The sequence below is a fragment of the Gigantopelta aegis genome, chromosome 2, assembly GCF_016097555.1.
Source record: "Gigantopelta aegis isolate Gae_Host chromosome 2, Gae_host_genome, whole genome shotgun sequence".
NCBI lineage: Eukaryota > Metazoa > Mollusca > Gastropoda > Neomphalida > Peltospiridae > Gigantopelta > Gigantopelta aegis.
This window is the reverse complement of record NC_054700.1, coordinates 40,109,555-40,135,896: the sequence shown is the minus strand read 5'-3', so window position 1 is coordinate 40,135,896 and position 26,342 is coordinate 40,109,555. Positions and strand designations below refer to the sequence as shown.

General features: G+C 34.9%; 1 protein-coding gene across 2 annotated transcripts; it reads right to left on the bottom strand.

Moving 5' to 3' along the window:
- Positions 1-2,106: 2,106 nt before the first annotated feature.
- LOC121385430 (proline-rich protein PRCC-like) lies at positions 2,107-21,628 on the bottom strand. 2 transcript variants are annotated; one of them, XM_041516111.1, is made up of 7 exons: positions 21,340-21,628; positions 17,107-17,261; positions 15,882-15,935; positions 10,503-11,240; positions 8,619-8,675; positions 7,265-7,474; positions 2,107-4,038 (listed from the first exon to the last, which is right to left on the bottom strand). In XM_041516111.1, the coding sequence occupies exons 1-7, from the start codon at positions 21,557-21,559 to the stop codon at positions 3,952-3,954; spliced, it is 1,521 nt and encodes a 506-aa protein (XP_041372045.1). In that variant the 5' UTR covers positions 21,560-21,628; the 3' UTR covers positions 2,107-3,951. The 2 variants fall into 2 exon arrangements, with proteins under 2 accessions (XP_041372045.1, XP_041372052.1); XM_041516118.1 differs by lacking the exons at positions 2,107-4,038; positions 7,265-7,474 and adding an exon at positions 7,596-7,785.
- Positions 21,629-26,342: the final 4,714 nt, after the last annotated feature.

The following is a 26,342-nucleotide window of genomic DNA, read 5'->3' as shown; positions in this document are numbered from 1 at the left end:
CATTGACTTATTCATTGGATGTCAAACATTTGGTTATTTTGAGTCTTAGAGAGGAAACCTGCTACATTTTCCCATTAGTAGTAAGGGACCTTTTATATGCACCATCCCATACAGGATAGCACATACCACGACCTTTGATATACCAGCCATGGTGCACTGGCTGGAACGAGAAATAGCCCACAGTGAGAGGGAGAGAGTCACTGAGACAGAGATACGGAGAATCATAATAGTAGTCTCAGTAGAAATGCTTCAGTGCAAATAACATTAACTAATCAGTTATATTATAATCTGATATATATATTGGGTATCAGGCAAACACTATTTATCTCCACCCCTACAACACATGAAATTCTTTGTAATAAGAGTTTACTGAGCAACAGAATGGACTATAGTACACTGACCTGAAACAATTGCTAGAATAATCAACATCGATTCTAAATTTGAATGGATTAAAAGTAAACATTATATATGTTCTAGAAAGCTCTATACACCTGTATAATACATTCACCTGCTTGTGCTAGATGCAAAGATGTGGTTACCATGCAAATCACTGGCCAAGAGTAGCCATGAGTGTGAACAGATTGAACAAACTAAGATATTGATCGGTTCTTCTACAGATATCTGTAGCAGAGTCGTCAACCTGGTGAGGGCATTTCCAAAATTAGTACAAAATTGAATTTAGGTCTATTTATCTGTGAAGCCCTTATGTGCATTATAATACATTGAAAGGTTTTTTGTTTTGTTTAACGATGCCACTAGTGCAATTGATTATTAACCATCGGCTATTGAATGTTAAACATTTGGTAATTTCGACATATAGTCTAAGAAAGGAAACCCACTATATTTTTACATTAGTAGCTAGGAATATTTTATATGTACCATCTCATAGATAGGATAGCACGTAGCCTTTGATATACCAGTCATGGTGAACTGGCTTGAGCGATGGGCCCACCGATGGGGATCAATCCCAGACCGACCTTGCATCAATCGAGTGCTTTACCAGTGGACTACGTCCCGCACCCATATTACAGTGGTTGTTTTAAAATGTCAGCTGTACACTATTTTGCTGTATGTACTCGTGTATGTAATATGACTATGCCACTCTCCTTGTTACGGGCCGGTAAACCTTTAACACAGAATATGAATTAAATAAATGAAAGAACTCGTTTTTTAACAACACATCAGCACACTTTAAACTATGGCTATTTCGTGTTAACATTTCTGACCCTTAGTTTGGAAAGGAGAGGAAACACGTGGCACATTTTACAAACTTCAGCTATTGAATGTCTTAACATCAGGTGCGTAGCCTGATCTGGACCTGATGGGGGTGGAAGAGTTCGAATATGAACCAAGTGGACCCTTTTTCTATTTTGTTTTGCAACACCAGAAACTCCATATGTATAAACCTGTTTGTTTTAGTTCTGAAAGCGGACCATTTGCTTCAGTGGGGGGAGGGGGGTGTTTCATCCGAAAAAACCCCAGCCTATGCCCCTGAACATATTTTGACACTTGGTTTGGAAAGGAAAGAAATATGTGTTTAAGTATAGCTCACAGTGGTGGATCTAAGGCCCCTCCCCCACCTAAATTTTGCAACAGTCATATTAATGATTTTGTTTTTAAAGTTGGAGATATTGAGGAATCACTTAGGGAACATTTGTGGCCTTTGGCCACACGTCATTGCCCCCCCTCCCATCTCAGCCTATTTTAAACTTAGGCTATTTGGTGTCTTAATATATGGATACTTTGACACTTGGTTTTGAAAGGAAAATTTGCTTAACGACACCTCAGCACATTTTAAACTACAGCTATTTGGAAAGGAAAGGAATGTTTGTTTAACAACACCTCAGCACATTTTAAGCATTTTCTAAACCGTTTTCGAGATCCTATAAAGCCATTAATACTGCCATGCTAAACCTGGTTTTAAAATGTTAATGTAGCTTCCAACCCCGGAAATTAAGAATATGTTTATAGCCAAAAAAAGTGCTGTGAAGAATTAAAAACTTCATAGCAATCTCCATGGCACTGCCGATTGCTATCAGCTATTGCAGGATTTGAGTTTCTACACACACCTGAATGTGTATCTTAAAAAAGAAAAATGTCTGAGAAGATAATAACGTGAGCTTTATTAAATATAAAAGACCGACATTGGAGGTCAATATCTCAAATACATGTAGGTACTGCACGACTGTTTGAGGACAACAAATTCAGGAATATTATTATTATAGCACAATATCAGAGTTTAATCTAGACAAAAAAATAATGTTACCAGTTAGAGAATGTGTCATTGAAAATGTTTAAACACATTTTAGCCGACTTCCCCTGAAAGAAATAAAACAAAATAAAGGTACATGCCAATTCTTGAGTTGGTTTTTGACAAATTTATTATAAAATTTATTAGCATTAGCATATTTGCAATTTTGGTGAACGATAGCTTCAAACCCAATATGGTATTGTGTAAACCAACATCTTCAATTCATTTTAATTTGATTTTTATTCTTGTATAAATTAAGGTCCAAGCATGCTGTCTTGGGCACACACTTCATTTATCTGTCCACTAGATGAATTAATAGTTAACTATCAGTAAGAGAAGCACTGGCTTAGCCAGAGTGGACCATGCCCCCCAATCGGAACCCTTTGTCCCCCCCCCCCCCCCACACACACCACCTTTTATATTTGTCTGTTGTCCCATGGCTTTTATCCCCACCCCCTCAACATATAAAATCCTGATTACGCCAATGTAGAGACCTTGATTCACTGGTTTTACACCTCCCCACCGAGTTGTTAAAATTCACTCTGGGTGGGATGTATATATCTGGATTACATCCCAGCTTTAGCACTGACAACTTAACCAGTATGCCATCACGGCCTGTTCAACATATAGCCACAGTGACTGGTGTCCTAACCACACATCCCAGCTTTAGCACTGACAACTTAACCAGTATGCCATCGAGGCCTGTATCAACATATAGCCAGTGACTGGGTGTCCCAAACACACAACCCAGCTTTAACACTGACAACTTAACCAGTATGCCATCGCAGCCTGTATCAACATATGGCCACAGTGACTGGTGTCCTAAACACACATCCCAGCTTTAACACTGACAACTTAACCAGTATGCCATCGCGGCCTGTATTAACATATAGCCACAGTGACTGGTGTCCTAAACACACATCCCAGCTTTAGCACTGACAACTTAACCAGTATGCCATCGAGGCCTGTATCAACATATAGCCACAGTGACTGGTGTCCCAAACACACAACCCAGCTTTAGCACTGACAACTTAACCAGTATGCCATCGCGGCCTGTATTAACATATAGGCACTCGACTGGTGCCCTAAACACAAACACCCACTCAAAAACCTACCATGTCATCCTGGAAATAAACAAACAGATGACACCATTATGCAACAACAAAACAACGAAACTAACAGTTGTGTACTTTGATATCACACCAAGGTGTTACTAGTCTGATGTTCATGTTATTATTTGCTATCTGGCTATTCATTAAGAACTGACAATATGATAATAATAACACAGCCAGAAACACTCAACTGTCTGAAATGTTTGCATCTCAAACAGTAGAATTATGTCCACACATGTACAGCTAGCACATCTTGTATTTCATTATAAAGGGACACAACATTTCATGAAAACAATCGCTCAGTTTGAATGCTGGTTACTCACATTTCAAAACAACAGCAGCAATGATGAGTTATTAAATGCACCATTAAGTTTTTAAAAGCAACTCCTTGTGCATAAATGCATATTACATAATTCAATTAACTGAACTATTGTTGGTTACTGCCAACAGATAATAGGAATTCAGGTTAAACAAGCACTTGAATTTCTGTGCCCTGGTTTAGAAGTAAAACACAAAGTTGTGGCTGGGCGTCTCAAGTTGATGATTTGTTGTATTGGCCGAGACGCTCGGTATAAATCTGACAGTGGATCAGAAGCCGTATTTGGCTTGAGTCTGTCTCTTAGTCAGTCGATTCTCTGCCCAGGTGTTTTTCAGTTCTAACTCTCTCTCCTTCGCCTAAAATTAAATTGGAAAAAAGAAGACTAAAATTAACAATTCATAATTTCAGTTTTTTTGTTTGTTTAACAACACCAGTAGAACACATTGGTTAATTAATCATCGGCTATTGGATGTCAAACATTTGGTAATTCTGACTCGTAGTCAACAGAGAAAACCCGCTACATTTATCCTAATGCAGGAAGGGATCTTTTATATGCACTTTCCCACAGACGGAAATCATAATTTCAGAGGTGCGAACATACATGTATACATATAGTAAATCTAAATACTGCATATTAGCCTAGATGATAGTTTTGTTTTAAGATTGAAGTTAAGGGAATCTTATTGAAGTTTCATTCACTGGAATATTACAGGAACATGATTGTCAGATGTATACATATAGTAAATCTAAATACTGCATATTAGCCTAGATGATAGTTTTGTTTTAAGATTGAAGTTAAGGGAATCTTATTGAAGTTTCATTCACTGGAATATTACAGGAACATGATTGTCAGATGTATACATATAGTAAATCTACATACTGCATATTAGCCTAGATGATAGTTTTGTTTTAAGATTGAAGTTAAGGGAATCTTATTGAAGTTTCATTCACTGGAATATTACAGGAACATGATTGTCAGATGTATACATATAGTAAATCTAAATACTGCATATTAGCCTAGATGATAGTTTTGTTTTAAGATTGAAGTTAAGGGAATCTTATTGAAGTTTCATTCACTGGAATATTACAGGAACATGATTGTCAGATGTATACATATAGTAAATCTAAATACTGCATATTAGCCTAGATGATAGTTTTGTTTTAAGATTGAAGTTAAGGGAATCTTATTGAAGTTTCATTCACTGGAATATTACAGGAACATGATTGTCAGATGTATACATATAGTAAATCTAAATACTGCATATTAGCCTAGATGATAGTTTTGTTTTAAGATTGAAGTTAAGGGAATCTTATTGAAGTTCATTCACTGGAATATTACAGGAACATGATTGTCAGATGTATACATATAGTAAATCTAAATACTGCATATTAGCCTAGATGATAGTTTTGTTTTAAGATTGAAGTTAAGGGAATCTTATTGAAGTTTCATTCACTGGAATATTACAGGAACATGATTGTCAGATGTATACATATAGTAAATCTAAATACTGCATATTAGCCTAGATGATAGTTTTGTTTTAAGATTGAAGTTAAGGGAATCTTATTGAAGTTTCATTCACTGGAATATTAAAGGAACATGATTGTCAGATGTATACATATAGTAAATCTACATACTGCATATTAGCCTAGATGATAGTTTTGTTTTAAGATTGAAGTTAAGGGAATCTTATTGAAGTTTCATTCACTGGAATATTACAGGAACATGATTGTCAGATGTATACATATAGTAAATCTAAATACTGCATATTAGCCTAGATGATAGTTTTGTTTTAAGATTGAAGTTAAGGGAATCTTATTGAAGTTTCATTCACTGGAATATTACAGGAACATGATTGTCAGATGTCTACATATAGTAAATCTAAATACTGCATATTAGCCTAGATGATAGTTTTGTTTTAAGATTGAAGTTAAGGGAATCTTATTGAAGTTTCATTCACTGGAATATTACAGGAACATGATTGTCAGATGTATACATATAGTAAATCTAAATACTGCATATTAGCCTAGATGATAGTTTTGTTTTAAGATTGAAGTTAAGGGAATCTTATTGAAGTTTCATTCACTGGAATATTACAGGAACATGATTGTCAGATGTATACATATAGTAAATCTAAATACTGCATATTAGCCTAGATGATAGTTTTGTTTTAAGATTGAAGTTAAGGGAATCTTATTGAAGTTTCATTCACTGGAATATTACAGGAACATGATTGTCAGATGTCTACATATAGTAAATCTAAATACTGCATATTAGCCTAGATGATAGTTTTGTTTTAAGATTGAAGTTAAGGGAATCTTATTGAAGTTTCATTCACTGGAATATTACTGGAACATGATTGTCAGATGTCCCTCGACAACTGAGGCTTAGATGTAACAATTTACCAACAGTGAAAATATAATACAAGCATTTTCAGAGTATTATTGAAGCAATACGCCTCTATCTGGTTCAGTAAATTTTCACATCTCCTACATTCAAGAGCCATAACTCTGTCGACTTGATATACAACTATATGATAAAACTATACACAAAATTTGAGGTACTGCAAAAAACAACTCTGTAAAATTATATGTGCAGGGTTTCTTCCAGAGGATAAAATGCATATCGCACCATACCCACATTAAAATTAATCACTCCTATCATGACTGTATGATTTTCTTTACTCTAAACCTAAACGTAACACTTTTTTTCTGGGGAAGGCCCTCCAATTCCCCCCGTTGACTGTGGTTGCATTCAATACCATAGTGCCATACCCAAAAATTACTTTCTGGCAGAAACATGTAAGTAATAAATAAATATGACTTCTTGTAGCTGTTTATAAATTTATAGGTTATTAATAGAAGAAAGAAGTTTGTTTTGTTTAACGACTCCACTAGATCACATTGATTTATTAATTATCGGCTATTGGATATCAAACATATGGTCATTTTGACACAGACATAGAGGAAACCAGCTATATTTTTCCATCTTTTATATGCACCATCCGACAAACAGGATAGCACATACCACGGCCTTTGATATACCAACAGGTTATTAACAGGGTTTATATCCTATATTTGACTACGAAGTACATAAATATTGTATATTATTAGGAATTTATCTAGGTATTTAGTGGGTCCAAACAAAGTCCCCATCCCAAATAAAGTAGCATCAAAAATCTATGCTAAAAATTCCCAATATACATGTATATATATTTAATTGTCTGTTCTACTAAATTACTTTTAACAGTAGTGTATTGCATCATTCGGTGACCTGAAAAAATATCCCAATTATAATAAAATTTTCACAATCCGATCAGACATGGGACCATGGCGAAAACTCCTGGATAAATCCATGATTATATGCATTTTTACATACAGTGAAACCTCTCAAAACCAGACCCTCAGTAAACCAGAATTAATTTTTCATGGTCCCTTTTTAAATATCTGTACAGAAGAGAACCTCTCTAAACCAGATACCTCTTAAAACTGGACATTTTACTTGGTCCCGAGGGTGTCCGGTTTCGAGGAGTTACACTGTACTTCAGAACAAAACCGACAGAACGAAAATGATAGTAAAAGTACCTGAAATGCGAGGTACGTTATCTGGTGTTTTCTCTTCTGGACGTGTGTGGGGTTGTTGTCTTTGCTGCGTCGGTGTGAGGTCTGCTGGGACTCCTCGGTGAGGCCCTTCGTCAGCTCAATGTTGCTGCTGCTCACGAAGTCGTCCATATTCGCGTCCACCAGGTTTATCTCCTCCTTCCCACGCCGCCTCTTGCCCTGCAGTCTCAAAAACTGTAGGAAAAAACGTGTCTGTATTAATCTCTCTTAGAGAGGGTTAGGGTTAGGTTTATCTCCTCCTTCCCACGCCGCCTCTTGCCCTGCAGTTGCAAGAACTGTAGGAAAAAACATATGTGTCTGTATTAATATCTCTTAGAGAGGGTTAGGGTTAGGTTTATCTCCTCCTTCCCACGCCGCCTCTTGCCCTGCAGTCTCAAAAACTGTAGGAAAAAACATATGTGTCTGTATTAATATCTCTTAGAGAGAGTTAGGGTTAGGTTTATCTCCTCCTTCCCACGCCGCCTCTTGCCCTGCAGTCTCAAAAACTGTAGGAAAAAACATATGTGTCTGTATTAATCTCTCTTAGAGAGGGTTAGGGTTAGGTTTATCTCCTCCTTCTCATGCCACCTCTTGCCCTGCAGTTGCAAGAACTGTAGGAAAAAACATATGTGTCTGTATTAATCTCTCTTAGAGAGGGTTAGGGTTAGGTTTATCTCCTCCTTCCCACGCTGCCTCTTGCCCTGCAGTCGCAAGAACTGTAAAAGAAACCGTAAGCATTCTGAGAGTACTGCTGAAGCAATAAATTTTTCTTATCTCCTAAGTTCAAAGGCCATACCTATGTGAAAAGTGGGTAAATCACCAAGAAAGTCAAACTTGATCTGTAAAAGTACATGATAAAGCTATACACAAAATTTCAGCTCAGTATCTCAAGGCCCTGTTGAAAATAACATCCAGAAATCTATATGTGGGACAGATGGATGGACGGACAGACATACGGACAAAGATGAAATCTATAGTCCTGTCTGGTTGGAACAGTAGGGGACTAAAAAGTGAAAGTTGAAGTTTGTTTAACGACACCACTAGAGTACACTGATTTATTAGTCATCGGCTATTGATGTCCGACATTTGGTAATTTTGACATTTAGTCTTAGAAAGGAAACCTGCTATATTTTTCCATTAGTAGCAAGGAATCTTTATATGCACCATTCCACAGACAGGGTAGCACATACATGGCCTTTGATATACCAGTTGTGGTGGACTAGCTGGAACGAGAAATAACCCAATAGGCCCACCAACTGGGATCGATTCCAGACCAAATGTTCATCATGCAAGCGCTTTACCACTGTAAGACTAAACTACACTACACTACTGGACTGACCTGTTCATCCTCCATATATTGAGCAATCTCTTTCTGATTCAACTCACTGGCTTCTTCCTGGAAAACAAAATTAACGCAGAAATCAAAAAATGTATTTGTCTTCTTATGACTGAATCATGCAGTAATAAAGTTTTAAATGATATTTATCTTATAATGTGCCAAGATAGGGTTTTAATTCTAAAATTTGACTTCATGTCCACGGCTTTAATTTTGGGAGTTTTAGCATTATTTTACACATTTTTTAGGGGGAATTGTAAGTTTCATTTTAAAAACATCTTATTAAGCTAAGTTCATATATGTACCAGGGGTGAGGAAAAGCACTTTTTTCCCTGCTCTTGGACCGAATTTTTTTTTTTTAAACATGTGTTTGCCGGTCCCACTTTTGTACTTTTTGTCGGTCTGAAACACCTGTCCATTTCTATTATTGGAACTAATTCCTATTAGTCAATTGGATCGGCCTGCCCAGACATCGGAATCTTGTGCATGAATTAAAATAGTAATAAATAAATAAATAGTGATCAATATGACTGGTGTTTTAGACGTCTGTGTTTTTAAAGTTGGACCTACAGTAACTCACAGTAGTATCAATCCACTGCCATTAGGCTAGACATTTGTCAAAGCCGCAGAGCTGGTCACGAGATTAAACAGACGTTAACAATAACACCATTCTCGGTGAGAATACTATCGAGGTATTACACTCCAGTTAAAATAAAAGACCCAGAGTTTACAATCAACGTCTGTGTACTGACCTGTGTCAGATCGAGTCTCTGAGTCCGAGGCAAGAGGCTTTTGTGAAATACAAACATACTGAAATAATCTATAAATGTATTTATTGTTGACTGTCCAATGTAGTGTACCTAATAATTATAAAGGACTTTAAAAAAAAAAAAAAAGTGGGAGTGAGAGCAGAATAGCTACACTGGCTATCTCTAGAGCCAGTAGAGGTCAAATGTCATCCAATCAGCGATAGCGTTATTAATTGTTTTAATGTGCTAGCTCTGGCTCTCGAACAGTGTCATCGTTGATTATTTTTCAGGACACAGTACTAAATACTCCTACTTTAAAAAACTTATATGGGAGTTATATTCATAACTTTTATTCTTTTTTTAATATTATTTATTCCATTATGTAAAATATATACAATTTGGGTATTTTTTTCACTGATGTGATCAAACATTTTTTTCATTCATATTTTGGTGTTTATCGTTTCGCGTTCAAGATTAAAGATAAAAATATACAAACGCCACTATGATTTTTGAAAAACACTATCTGGCAAATATCGCAGGCCTTTTAAATGATTTTATAATTTTTATTTTTATTCCTTTCTTGCACCCCCCCCCCCCCCCCGGTAGTGATGACATCACGTGGGACCGATTGACAATTTTATTTTTCCCCACCTCTGATATGTATGTGTATTTATTCAAACTAATATACCTATTTTGCATTATGAAATGTTATGAATGAGGGAATGGGTCTTTGTGACATTTTCACATTTTAAAATAATACATGCACTAATAAAAAATTTGAATTATTTACATTCAGATTGGGAATTATTTACTCCAAAATGGCATAGCCTTTGAGGAATGGTGTGGAATGGTGCCGATTATCAGTCTAGAAATATAGGTGATAAAACCAATAAATACAAAACTTAGTTGTACAAAATTAGTTTAAAAATAATTCTGAAGTAATTTTTTTTTACTTTCATGTACAACAGCAGCTTAGTGCTAGCTCTGATTGAGAAAACGTTTCCCCAAATTATACAAATTAAAGTTCAAAAACGCCAAAAATCTAGTTATTTTCCAACAAACTTTCAATCAGTACATGAATTTCCCCCTCGTCAAATTAAAATAAATGTAGTCAATTGTTTTTATTAAACTAAAATACCTGATCATGTGACTGCCCATAGGTGGCGCTTGGTAATTCTTGTGACAATGTGGTTTCATGCATGCTATAATACGCTGGTCCAGGTTTGGCCCTGAACGGCCCTGCCAACCCGTAGGCCACTGGAGCATTCAGTGACGACTTGAAGCTGAGAGGGGCGTCTTGGTTCACTGAGGGCTTAAAGTCTAGTGGTCCATCAGGATCTGTGGAGGTGGAGGTCAAGGTCACACCAGATTCCCCAGCTTTACCGAGTTCATCATCATCAATTGTGTTACCTTGCAAAGGAACCACGTTTGATTCAGTCACTGCCTCCTGAACAGAGTCTTTCGTTGAATTGTCTGTACCACTGACTACACATGATTCTTCACTGGCAGACGCCAAAGAAGGAAGTCTGTCGGAAGCCACTGGACCAGACCTTACAGATTTTGAAGCAAGAGAAAAGAAGTTTCCACTTGACCCTTCCTCCTCGTCTTCCTCATCATCACTGTCTGAGTAATAACCTGTGATAGCCTGAAACTGTGTGGTGTATTTGTGTGGAGCCGTTGAAGTAGCTGCTGCTGTAACCGGTGCGTCGGTGATGACTTCCTTCACCTCAGGCTTGGCTTGAGGAACGGGCGGGAGGACAGTGTCCGGTTTCTGTTGAGGTTTCTTGGAAAGTGTGTGAGGGATGAGAATGCGGTTCGACTCCTTCTTAGCAGCGTGGACGGGTTCGGGAAGAAGTGAGAACAGCCCACTTTTACCCTGCAAAAAGATCAAATGAAAACAAAACCATCAAATAAAACTATGTGTAACAATAAAATAGATGATATTTCATCTTTTATTGGTCAAACATGATTTCATTGTGACAAAGAAAAAGCACATCTATATAAATCATGGCTTTCATTCCACTCTCAAAACATACTACAAATTCATTGTAAACTTGAGCAATGATGTCATTTTGTTACAGGTAGAGTCAACTCAAACAAGAGCCTTATGTGTTGGAAAGATGCATACCCGGACCACCAACACATACTGACACCTTAATAAATGAAAAACACATAATTTTAGAGTTAATAAAAAAACATGATTATTCCTGCTAACTGGGGGCAGCCATTTTGTTTCGTTTTTGTGACGTCTGGTGGTATAGCTTGGTCCGAAGTGACATCAGCTCCATCCATCTCCTCTATGCACAGTGTAAACAAATGCTCTAATTTATGACAAGGTGCTTCGCTTTCATCAACCTGACTTGTAAAACAACATAATGACTTGATAGCATAATAAACTATTTAACTAAACATATTTTAATTTGCATTAATAGAATAAAATGGAGTTATAGTATTTTTCTTTTTTTTTAAATCCAGAGAAAAAAATGCATATTAGGCCTATTGGTAGGGTACGTTCGAGCAAAAACGACCACTCACGATACCCAAGTGATACTTTTCTTTTCTTTGGGACAACGTAAGTGGTCAGTTTTGTGATTTTAGATGGGAAAGTCTACGTAATCAAGGTTTTTAGAGAATTACTTACAGTAATAAAGCAGGATGGCTGATAATGTCCATTACGATTTGAGGGGTGTCTGCGTGGTTATCACACAATACCCTGTGATCTTAATAAAAGAGGCACGTCTTTTTAGTGTGTCTAGATACAATGTCTAGGGATCATCTAAATATACACCTGCCAATCAGGAACCACAGGTACATGTCACGGAAAGAAAAGACCAATTAACCAAGAAAACACTCCGATTATTATTTCAGCACATGGGTTTATTTATGTACAAAACATAATTCAGTTATTTCAACACTTTGACAATGGTGGTTTATTTTGTATTGAAAAATAATATATACTTGTTGCAGGCTTACTGGGATGGCTATTATTACAGACAGTGTTTTCCCTAGCTTGGTTTAGCATGGTGCAGCACCATGCCTCAATAGTTTAGCACCATCTTGCCTTAATCAGCACCATGCTGCCGTGAGATTAAACAAGCCTTTTTCACTAATTAATTCTAAAATCACCTTTATAAAACACCCCAAAAGGTATTATTAATTAATAAAATATGCCTTTTATATCTTTTGCCATTCATTTATTAAAGCAAGCACATAAATTACATTAATGTTTTAATTCAATTAATTTTTGTGTATTTGTAATGAAAAACAAGTGCCCCGAAAATGGTGAAAATGCCCCAATAGTGTTTGGTCTACCACGCCTTGCCAAATTTCTAGGGAAATCACTAACAGAACTTTGCGATGCATTCGCAAAAATCAGGTATGTTTTGTTTCTTCAATTCGAAGACTAATTCCTGACGTGATATGTTTAGGTATTACGTAACCACCAGCTTGCCAGAGGGCATATTCACTGGGATGGTACCAGGCCAAATGCCTTAATTGTCCACCCCCCCTTTAAGAGACACAACTATTATGAAAATACACACTGATGTATTTAGCAATTAGTGTTACCCCCCCAACCAGGTCTATTTAGCTATTAGTGTTATCTCCACAAAATAACCCAAACCAATATCACAAATCCATTGAAAATAAATTACCCCACCAGTGATGTCATTTGAAACTACACAGATCCATTGAACAATTAGCATGAACTAAAAATCCATACCACAAATTCACTGTAAACAAAGTATTTAGATTTAAGTAACATCACTTACAGTGAAATACTAGTAAGTTTCTAGAAACTTTTTTCTGTAGGAAAAACAACATTTGGGGTCTTATTAGGGTGTATACTACCAAATCAAATCCCATAGACGACAATAGTAACATATGTGGCTAAAACTCCAACCTGCAACGTATCAACCGACATAAACGCCACGGATATAAATACTACCACCCCTTACACTTAAAGTGAATCAGAAAAAAATGGGGGTCAAGCTGCTCGTTTCTGAGATAACGGGTAGCGTCTATGACTACCCTAGTTTCGCACAAAATTCGAGTACTTTTTTTTACAGGTACCCCATACATGTTTCAAGCACAAGGCTACTTGACACATTGGTACTAGATGAAATAAAATTGCACTTTTTTTTTACCCAGATGAAACTATTATTTTTTACAACCAACACACTCACATTTATAACCAATCACAGGACTTGTGGTGTTCACTTCTCTATCAAAAGTTCGGTGCACCTCGCACTTTGACCCAGCCGGAAGTTATTTGGTTTAGTACTACCTATACTGATAACATACATTTTTCAAAAAGTGTCCAGCTATGTGTCTTTATGACAACCAGGATCTGGTGTATTCTGACATCAACTGACAACCTCACTGAAACTGTTGTTTCTACAGTGCAACCTAATATAATGTACACCTCAAAAAGCATATATATTGCATATAGTTTTGTACAAATGCAATATGTCATATTAAACAACAAAATGTTTTAAAATAAAACTCCTGAAGATATTTACTTTCAGTTGGGTGTGTGTACTCAGGTATATATATAGAGACAACAAAGATAGTCAGAGTACCTCTACCCCTTTAAAAATTCCATTAAAACACATGCACTTGATTGACCCCTAGATTATGAAGACCTTAACAGGCACATCAAAGAAATATCAGTATTAAAAAAATACACTATCTGAGGAAGGAAACACAAACATGACTGTACCTGTATGAAGTAATGACTTAATGTCCTGAACATTAGTGTTGGGAGGAAATCCTGTATGCTGGGTGTGGGTGTCTTCAAGTTACCAGGTGTGCGAATTTCAAATCCATCGGCCATGCTGATTTTCATAATGAACCATCAAAACTATTGGCAGCCACCAATATTCCTGACTATATTTTATTTATAGCCTACTGTAGTTGGAGGTTTTAATAGTTGTAATATCTGGAATAATCATGCAGCTTTAACACATTTATTTTTGATTAATTACTGAAAAAAACTATTTTTAAATGACAAAATTACCCGAACATCTATTTTCTTGCATTATTTTCTAATCCGGATGAATACAATATGTACATTAGATGTATTCCTACAATCTGTAATCCAGCATTTTATTTAGCTAGTAACATTAGGTAATACAGCTTTAACAATAAAATAAATTATCAACTTAATCCAAGGCAGATAATCAGATCTGAAAAAAATTGGTTCTGAATCTAGTATAAACTCAAAATGCTTTTCATGAGAGCTAACTAAGTGATTATTAAAAAAAAAAAAAATTATCTGGAGATCTAAGTATATGTTTAACAACCTTATTGTTATGTACAAATAAGAACAGAAGGCACAATAGTGACAACAAATTTAATTATGTTTTTGGTGAAGTTTTTCTTAAAATTTACTTTAAATTTTGCATAAAACTACAAATTTGTCTAAAATATAACTTAGCACCCTATAAATATGTCAAAATAACAATAAAAATCAACTTCTTTACAAATTTGAGTTTTCAGAATTTCATACATAAAAAATTAACAATGTTAATGGAAACTAAAGACATTAACCCACTATTGGCACATGCTATTTTTAATATAAAAATAAATTGCTATTAAAATCTTAGTTCAGGTTGCTTATATATAATACCATATTTAAGAGCAGTTGTATATGGCAAGTCAAATACCATGTAAAAAGAAATTATTGAAATCTTTACAGTATGAATTATAGGCCAAAACCAACTTTTCTTCAGTGCTAACTTTGATTCAAACTCCATTCAGAGCCATGTACAGAGATTATTGTCAAGGTCAAGGTCATTGTGAACTTGCATGATCAAGTGATGGCTAATTTATCAACCAGTATAGTTTAATTAAATAAAATGACAAAATCATAATATTTTTTATTATGCACTGAATATGTGCTATAGGGTGTATACTACCAAATCAAATCCCATAGACGACAATAGTAACATATGTGGCTAAAACTCCAACCTGCAACGTATCAACCGACATAAACGCCACGGATATAAATACTACCACCCCTTACACTTAAAGTGAATCAGAAAAAAATGGGGGTCAAGCTGCTCGTTTCTGAGATAACGGGTAGCGTCTATGACTACCCTAGTTTCGCACAAAATTCGAGTACTTTTTTTTACAGGTACCCCATACATGTTTCAAGCACAAGGCTACTTGACACATTGGTACTAGATGAAATAAAATTGCACTTTTTTTTTACCCAGATGAAACTATTATTTTTTACAACCAACACACTCACATTTATAACCAATCACAGGACTTGTGGTGTTCACTTCTCTATCAAAAGTTCGGTGCACCTCGCACTTTGACCCAGCCGGAAGTTATTTGGTTTAGTACTACCATTACTGCTAGTGTCTGATAGCACAATTACTTCAGTGATATTTAACTCAATGCTATAATAAATATTAAAAGTGACAAGTGCAGTGTTTCACACACAAAATTAAACAGATGGGCATGCTCATAGCTCTAAAAAAAAAAAAAAATCTGCACACTGTCCACTTACTGTAGCTGTTTTCTTCTTCTTCTTAGCTGGTTCATCCTCATCTTCATCGGAACTCTAAAACAGAATATATGAGAATATCAACAACATATAGGGTCAGGTTTACAAAAACAAGGTTTCTACCAGAGGGTACAAAGGATAAAATTACGTATCCTAAAATTTTGGAAATTAATGGATACATTTTTATAATTTTTTGTTAAAAAATTAGTGAGAGAATGGATGTTTAAAATTCACCAACGTACATGAAATGCAGTGTCTAATTTCAAAAGATTTCAAACCTGTAACAACCTACGTATCTTTATTCTTTTTTGGCAAAAAGCCTGAAAAGTTATTTATATTTAATTTATCTATACATATATCTGTGTACACACTTATTCATTTTACATCTAAAGATGCAGTATCACAGTAACAAATGCCATATTTCATCATTTTTACTTTAGTTTTTCAGAGGTACAAGTATTAGAAACACCCACAAACAATTCATGTTCCAGCATTCTCTTCAATGCAGGCCGAGTGCTGGGTTGTTGGTTCTATCTCATACTGTGTGAGTACTAATTTGACTCTCCAAATTAACTAAAGCATGCCTATTGCATATTTGCGTTAAATATAACCGAGCATAACCGTTTAACACTTTTCAATATCCAATATGTTTTTTAATGGCTACCATTCAGTGTTTGATTCAATATAAACTAGCCACTTCCATACTTAAAATTTAATCATGCAGGTTTTAACTTTTGTTGGGCGATTTTATTCAAGGAATATGAGGAGCGGGATTTAGCTCAGTCAGTTGAATGCTCGCCTATGGTGCTTTCGTCACAGGATCGAACCACCTCAGTGGATCCATTCAATTGATTGGACAACCAGTGCACCACAACTAGTGAAAGGTTGTGGTCTGTGCTTTCCTGTCTGTGGGGAAAGTGCTTATAAAAAATCCCTTGCTGCATTAGGGAAAATGTAGCAAGTTTCCTCTCTTGACTACGAGTCAGAATTACCAAATGTTGACATCCAATAGCTGATAATTAATTAATCAATGTGCTCTAGTGGTGTCGTGAAACAAAACAAACTTTAACGTGTAAAAAAATATATGACAGCTTAACATATATTATATGTATATCTATACAAAAATTAGTAGAAATTTATCCAAGAATTATAAAAATTTTTTTATTATAACACATGGAAATTTTAAAAGTATATAATTTCTTTTGGCGTTCAATATAAATCTTCATACATATTGCACGGCTGGTATGCTGATTCTTGCTGGTTGTTTTGCACGTTTTTGTGGCGGTTTCGGAGCGTCTGAGATCTGAGAAACCTTGGGTTGGACGTCCTCTTCTAGCTCATCTTCTTCAGCTGGAATCTGAGAACAAGCAGGGGCTGGCAGGTCTGAAATGAGAGGAAAAGAAAATCATACCTACATGTGCAGATTAGCTGGTACATGTGGACTACAGTTTTGTGTTTCAAAATTACAATTTCCTTCCTTGTCAATGTTTGAATTTCACTTGATGCCCATACTGATTTTGGGAAAACATCGGATGTATCTATAGACAAACTTTGGAATTCCAATTTAAGTTTAAAAAAACATGACATAAATAACGTTAGTATAAATCCTTACATTAAACAATAAAAAGATGACACTGACACTGTGGCAAGTCATATTTATTTCCCCCACCACAACAATTCAAACAAATATTTGTCAAGGTTAGTGTAGGGTTAGATATAGTTATATACCATACCTTCTAAAATATTTTGTATTATAAAACCAACATAATGTTTATGTTTCGTAATCCAATATCATTAAATTTTGTCTTTGAAAAATGAAGACATTATGAATATTACAGGTATATGTAAAATTTGCTCCACATAGGTGCTTTTTGAAGAAATTTAGCACAGAAAACAGAATGTGGCACTGTGGGACTAAACTTTTGTTTTATTCAGTAGATGTTCGGTTCATTCTGTCAAAATACACCCGGTGAACCTTAAGAGTATTAAACAAGGCTCGCGCTGTCGGTAGCCAAATTAGCCATTGGCTAATTAAAAAAAAAAATGGCTAATAAAATTTGCAAGTGGCTAAAATTTTGGCTCCGTCATTTTCTGTCTTCTGATGTGAACAAACGGTTACATAATCTATCCGACACCTCAAACATAATAATACTACCAAATATTCAATTAGCGTAATAGCCATCTCGCGACCGGTAACGAGAAACGGTGTCATGCAGAATACAGCGTAGGCCTTATAATGTTTGCTTATATGTTAATAATCACGGTTATTAATTTTAACGGCATGCATTCAACATGTATGACAGCAATGTCTGGAAGATCTGTAACTTGTTATTTTTACTTTGTAAAATCTTTGAACCAAAGTAATAAAAACAGACCGACAATGCGTGTCAATTTGAATACACATGCCAGTTCAGGGCCGAAAGACATGTAGGCCGTCTCAAGGGCCGAGTTCAGCCAGACCAACGAAAACAAAACGTTCGCTAGACTGGTTTGTGCGCTTCACATTAAACCAAATGGACACGGCTATCACCAATCAAATAGTTCGCGAACGTTAGGAAGAATGTTCGTTGGCTGAACTGAGGACAGCTCTCGGTGCGAATATACGTCACGCTTCAGAGTCAGCCGACACCCTCGTGTCAAGAGACATCGTTGCGGACATTAAACAATACGATGAATACCTAACTGCAGTTTTTGTTTATTCCTTTGTCTTTGTTAATTTCGTACCCATGGTCGAGAGCATGCATGCAGATCGTGATCGCCGGAAATGAAAATGCAGTATTTAAATTGTACAAATTGCAGTTAAATGTACACTGAATAAAATTAGTTTACAATAATCATATTTGTTAGATAATTTTAGATATAAATTTGTAAGACTGTGAGGTGACATTTAATAAGTTAGCTGGATTTTAAAAATATCGAAAATTTTAATTTGATTAAAGGTTTTTTTTTTTTTAATAAATGGAGTATACTGTGAAGTCGGCATTCTTAGCCGAGGTATTTTGTAAGCATAAATCACAACAAGCATTTAACACGACGCTGAAATCAACAGTAACAACATGGCACAAATCATGAAACTGTTTGGGGTGGGGAATTGATGGGTCACTTTAAAAAAAATAAAAAAAATTCAAACTAACATAAAGATTGCTATTTAAAGAAATAATGAGCTCTATAAAATAAAATAAAACTTTAAAAAAAAACCCTAAAATTAAACAACCTCCTTAAACATCCACCCACCCCCATATTTCTGTATGTTTGTTAATTGAATGTCATAGGCCTTAGAAGTGGGGGTGGGTGTATGGGTACTGGCTTCAAACTCTGAAGATAATGCATAACCCCATTCCCACCCCACCTCCGCTGAAAAATCGAAGTAATATATTAACTGCCCCTACCCCCATTGAGGTTTTGTTATTCCAATTTATTCAAGTTTGTACACAATTAGCTGAAAAAGATACATTTTCATATTCATATATAAATACTCTATACAGTACTGTGTAAAACAAATTTGGTTATTTGGTAAAAATACCAACAAAAGGCAAAATATAATATATTTTAATTCTAAAACATTATATGGTAAATTGCAAACAAGAATTCTTCAGAATTAAATGTCTTGCCTATACCCCAAACTTATTCAGTGTCATTGATAGTACATCTGTAGATATTCATCTCAATGCATATTAAAAATGTTTCTAAAATATTTTTAAAAAATCGAACCTCAAGTTTTTTAATTAAAATTTTAAAATAATAAAATTGAAAAACAAATTTTGACGTGCATTAACTGATTACGGAGAACATTCATAGATAGAACTATAAATGAAGCTTTACTGATGCATGACATTGACATGTAATTTATAAGAAATGAAGCTACATTTGTACAATCAATGTTGAGCTAAATGCAAAAATGTATGCCGCAGCCAACGAAAAAGTAACACCTAGATACTTCGTCTTTTTAGTTTGTACATGTATTGTACAGGTAGGACAAAAAATCACCAGACTTAGCAACATCAGGATAAGCAATCTTGTTGACAAATGATATGGTTATGGGTTATAAAAGTATATTAAATAAATATTGTATGAGAATTTATTTTGCACAACGACAGTTCAATTAATTAAGATTTTATGCACTTATTTTGATGATAAAAATACTTAAAACCAGTAAATATCATTGGTTTCATAAACTAACAGTGTTTCATTAGTAGTATTTGATATACATATTATTTATTAGTTGTATAAGTGAACTGGACAAAAAGTCACGTCCTGGCTCGTCATGTCCCGGCTCGTACAGAAATTTTTTAACATAAATGTTGTACATCATAAAGAATATTTTTTTAGTAAATTGCTATATGGCATTTAGAAATAGACTGGATATTGTGTTAAACAGTGTATTTCTATAAGCAAACATTCTACCAGGAGAGCAGAGTTTTGGAATTGACTGCAGTGTTAAAAAAGTCATGTCCATTTTCGTCACGTCCTGGCACATTTTACTTTATAAGTCAATTTTTTTTACAAAAAAATAAATTAGGCCTGACATGCTAATACTACTACATGTAATGAGCCTATAAATGATAAAACTGAATTTCTATTTAAAAAGGACTTTTAGTTAAGGAGATTATAAGTGTCCTGGCTTAAATCATTACCACGGAATGGCCCTAAAGCATTTTCAATATGGCTAATAAAAATTTCATTTGGCTAATATTTTGGCTACAGGTATTTTTTTATCCAGGGTGAGCCCTGTTAAAATACAGTCACTTGTAGAGCTGGGCGGTATTGAAATTTCAGGTTCGGTATTGGTATTGTTGGGGAGATTTACCTCGATATCGGTACAGTATTCATCAATACAATACTGATACTGAGTGGTATTTTCAGTATACTCTGCTAATTTCAATGAAATAAAATTAAATTCCATACACAAGGCCCTCATCTCTCTTTTCTTTTCAGCTTTTTGCATTTGTCAAATATATTGTTAGTGCTTTAAATACTAAATGGCAAATAACTATTTTCAATACCGAAATTTCAGTACCTTTTTTAATTTGCTCTGTATTGTAAACCAGTATTGAAATGATACCGATACTGAACGGTATATACGGTATACCAGCCATCTCCAGTCACTTGTTGATCCACTCTGTAGCCGAGTGATTGGAGTGCTCGCTACAGATGTCTTTTGTAGTGTTTAATGCAATATTCAGTTGATATCGCAAGTCTTTCCCCAAAAATACTCAAGTTTGAACCTTAGGCTTATTATATTACATAAAGTTAATCTTTAATGTTTATAAAGAAAAATTATACTGTGCAATTATCGACCACACTGAATGTGACTAATTAAAATGTGATTTTAATTTTAAGTTTTAATGGTGATACCATGTAACGCATGTTATTATCAGAAACAGCATTACAAAATAATCCAAACCTGGCAACCCAGTTTTGGAGGTCATTTTAAAAGGTTGCCAGTTAATCCAAAGTATACCTTTTAGCGAAGTGACGGCTGACAAGTTGTTGTTATGTGGCTGAAAATCACCAACCGGTCTGTCAGTTTTGTCAGGATTGCTGGTCGGTGCCGATGCAATTTCATTTTCATCACTTATTCGTCCCGTTAAAGCGCCTGGTTGTGACTTGACCGCCTGACTCTCTGCATCGTCATCGCTACTCTGACTTTCATCACTAGAATTGTAAGCTACTAATGACATTATAAGTAACAATACGAAAACCCATTAACAGATTGCAAACAATTTACTTTTTTTTTTTCGTCAACTGGTTTCGTTGAAGTACACCGCATCATACAAACCAACCAAGCTAGTCTATTCTGAGTATTTGCGTAAGTTTCTCCATAATATATTGAGATCCGTTAGAAATAGAAACAACAACAAAAGCAAGAAATGGTGATAACTGAGACAAGAAGAAGGAGGAAGAATCCTATCAGATATTTTACTCATACCAGAAGACCCATGCTACACAACATAACTGGCTTATTTCTTAATTGAGTTCTGCTGGTATATATGCAAAAAAAACAACAACACATACACAAACCCAATCTCTAAAGGTTCAGGCACGTCCATCCTTGGAACAAGTTTAGGAGAGAAAGAATGCATTTTATTGAAGATATACATTAAATTTGTAATAAAGTAATAAATTATAAATATTTTTAATGGTAATTTAAGCCAACATGTGTGTGTGTGTGTGTGTGTGTGTGTGTGTGTGTGTGTGTGTGTGAGAGAGAGAGAAAGAGAGAGAGAGAGAGTAGTATGTGTAGTACGAATATAAATAATATTAATTAAGTTACACGCCAGCCCCAAAATAAATATTATTTAACGTAAGAAATTAATGAGGCTTTGGACCCAGTCCACAGAAAAGGTTAGATGAAAAAAAAAATTATTGATCAAACAAACCCCATATGTATCTGTCTTGTATTTATAATGTCTTTAGATTTTAAATAATTATTCTATAAATTATTTTATAAAGTCATAACCTTATTATTTTAAGTGTACATTGTAATTTCATTTAATTCCGTTAAATGAACAAGCTTTTAGATAATATAGATTTGATAGGACTAATGGGTTTTTAACTTATTTTATTACCACCCATGAACAAACATAATTAATCCAAAGCGCTTTGTATTATATATATATATATGTATGTGTATATATATATATATATATATATATATATATATATATATATATATATATATATATATATATATATATACAGTATAACCTAGATTTAACGCCAACCAATGTTTCAAAATAATTTTGGCGTTATATCGAGTTGGCGGTATAGTGAGGGTGCCTTGGGTTTACTACCAAACTTATTTTTTTTATAATACGCGAAGTCAGAAATGTTTAGTTCATCACCAAAGGACCTGGCTTTAACTCTCAGAATTTCATCTGTAATAGGGACATTTTGAGTATGGGCATTGCTGAACCATAAGAATAATGCTTCTTCCAAATGGTGCGTTTTGCCAATTTCAGTTTTTTTCGGGCCGGTTCGACATTTTCATCTTACCACTTTTCCTTTTGAAGTAGAATATCGCCAACTGTCCTTCGTTTTACAGGATAGGCCCACAACGCTGAAAAGTGATTTGCTATATCTTGTTGACTTTTAGCTGAATTTATCTTCGAGTACTGAACAATTTCTCATTTTTTTTAACCGCGGCTAATACGATACCATTTTCGCTTTAAATTCATTCTGCTGTTATAAAATGCGTTACCGGTGTCGTCGCATTTATGCCAAAGCTAAATAGCAACTTAACATGAGGCCATGGTCGAAATATGCTTGAGCATAATAAAACTTACGGTAGGACTTTCCTTTGGCACTGTCATGTATAAAGAACATTATAATTTTTTTATACTTATCATTAATAGTTAGGGTTAGGGTTAGGGTTAGGGTTAGGGTTAGGGTTAGGGTTAGGGTTAGGGTTAGGGTTAGTGACAGTGCCAAAGGAAAGTCCTTCCCCGCGATTGAAATAATGAATCTAATGCACCCCTCTGTCACGTGATCACTATAGTGGCTGTTCTTTCTATACCGAGTGTTGATTGGACACAAACACCGCGCCTGCCTAAACAATTCCAGCACTTACATCTGTTAATTGCTACACAATAAACAAAAACAGATTCAGTGTGTACTGCCAGTGTACAACGGTGTTAGGATTTCCCCAATCAACAGATCGCTAGTAATTATGTCACTATAATCAACTTTGTGACCAGACCATTCGAGGGAATTATAATGGCTAAATGGAGTTCAGTTCAAAAACGTCGTTGGCGGATGGCGGATACCGAGGGTGGCGTTATATCGAAGGAAATAAACATGAATAAAAACGGTACTTTAAAGAAAGTTGGCGGTATGCGAGGTTGGCGTTAAATCGGGGGGCAATAAATCGAGGGTACACTGTACACACATACACAAATTAACCTGTCCTAGCGGCCACCTGTACTCAGCGGTCACCTGCCTTAAGCGGCCACCTTTTTCCCTCCCAAACATTTTATAATGTAAATGCACCTATAATTATCGGATCCTAAATCGCTAAAATACCTTGTATATGCACTTTCCCCACAGACAAGAAAGCACATACCACGGCCTTTGATATACCAGCCGTGGTGCACTGGCTGGAACGAGAAATCAGTAGAACAGAAATAACAATACACTCCGCAGATGTTGGTCTAGACCATTTCTTGCGCCATGTTATGAAGAATAATTGTCTAACCATAGTTCAAAATAACAACTACAAAAACAAACATACAAATAAACACCAAATGAAAACAACATCAGCAATAACAATCGCTTATGATCAATAAATATATCAACGTTTTAAAAACAAACGTATGACGTTTTAACTTTGTCGCCAGACAGCTGACCGCTTTTTCTCCAGGGTTATTGGAAAAACATCTTATTTACATTGATTTTACTACTTCAAGAATATGAAAACAGAATACATTAGCCTAGTTATTAGCTTGTTATTTCGTTTAAATAAAATACTTTGATCAATACACGAACTTGTGACCAGGCGCGGATCCTGGATTCTATAAAGGTGTGGGGTCAAAAGAAGAAGAAAAAAAGAAAGAAATTAAACGTTTGTTTTGTTTAACACCACTAGAGCACATTGATTTATTAATCATCGGCTAATGACTGTAAAACATTTGGTAATTTTTGTATATACATTAATTAATTTCAACTTATTTTCGTGCTTATATCCAATTAAGGTTCCAGCACGCTGTCCTGGTCACACATCTCAGCTATCTGGGTTGTCTTTCAAGAACAGTGTGCCAACTACATTCTTTTTCCCATTCGTAGCAAGGGCTTTTTTATTTTCATCATCCCACACACAGGATATCACATATCACGGCCTTTGATATACCAGTCGTGGGGCACGAGTTATGCCACTAATTTGCAGTAGAAGTCCTATACCATTGATGTAATGTTCTGATTAAAATAGTCTAATGGTTTGACTGCACTTCTTTGTTTCTTTTCTAGTTTCTTTCAAACTCCTGCAAATACCCTCTTTTCTTCAATTTGATTGTTATTAAAATACATATGTATACAAATTTTATATGTATACATTACTATTATATTATAATTAAGTAATTGTCGCCATTATATTGTATGTATATAGAATAGGGTCTAGTAAGTTGGTAAACTTGTGCCCAATCCTTTTGTTGTTTATGCAATACAATATGTAACCAAGATTTTGAACTAGGGGGTTGGTGAGGGGGCACTCACATTTTTAATTATTAGCAAGTAATCTTTTATATGCACCATCACACAGGAAGGCTAACACATACCACGGTCTTTGATATACCAGTTGTGGTGTACTGGCTGGACTAGAAATAGTCCAATGGGTTATCCGACGAGGATCGATTCTAAACCGATTGCGCATCAAGCGAGCGCTTTACCACTGGACTATGGTCACGATTTAAAAGGCAATCGACTTATATACTTGAAATTGGTAACATCAATATGATATTATTGGTGTAAATACTTACCAAGTCATTAATCAGTAATAAAGGGTACAGTTTTAGTTTAAGGCCACTTAATATAACACCAAAGTCATGTACCAAGTTGTTGGATCAAATAAAATACTACTTTCACTGAACTGTACAATGCAATCAATAATTTGTTACAATAACAATCGCAAATATAATTAATATTAATAATAAAAAAACCGAAACGAAAAAAACAACCGAATAAGAAATCGATGATTTTGCAATGTATTATTAAATTTTTCAAGTTACTTTGTAGGCTTATTTTATTATTATTATTATTATTATTATTATTATTTTAACTGAACTGGGTTGAGTCTCTTGATAGTGCATTTACTACAATTAGATGTAGAAAATGAGTTGTCTTAAAGGAATTGTCTTGAATTTGTTACCTCTGTTAAGATGTCACCAACTAACAGTCTTTTCAAATAATATAATTATATATTAAATACTATTTTTCTGCATAGAATATTAGTGGCTGTACTTCACAGTTGTTTCTAATTATCCTAGTGTTTCTCAAACTTCATTTTATTTCCTATATATATATACATAAAGTGTTCAACCTGTATTTGACCTACTCCATTGCCCTTCTCAACATTAGTCAAAACACGACGCATTTTCATTATGATTTTTATTTTCCCCGTTATGAGTGCCTGCTGGGGTAATATATATATATATATATATATATATATATATATATATATATATATATATATATATTATTTATTTATTATTATTATTTTTTTTTTTTCATACGAAATTATTCTGAGACCAAATCCAACAACATCGGGCTGCTTACAATCTGATTGAAATCAACTCTACTGGTCCAGTATATCTGATTTGAATCACAATGGACTGCTTACGTTAATTAGAACGGCCATAAACAATGGCAGCAAACTCAGATAGTCTCTTTAAAACGAAGCTTCCTGCATTCTACAAGTAAAATTCATTGCGACAGAATCATGGAAATATACAGCGTATGGTGAAAAGGTTTTAG

What these genes read in the sequence shown, in the direction of transcription:
- LOC121385430 (XM_041516111.1), bottom strand. Translation starts at nt 21,559, where the DNA reads ATGTCATTAGTAGCTTACAATTCTAGTGATGAAAGTCAGAGTAGCGAT. An exon ending in AGAAGAAGAAAACAGCTACA is followed by an intron (nt 11,241 to 15,881) that starts GTAAGTGGACAG and finishes ATCTTTTTGCAG; the next exon opens with GGTAAAAGTGGGCTGTTCTC. An exon ending in ATGGGCAGTCACATGATCAG is followed by an intron (nt 8,676 to 10,502) that starts GTATTTTAGTTT and finishes TTTGTTTTCCAG; the next exon opens with GAAGAAGCCAGTGAGTTGAA.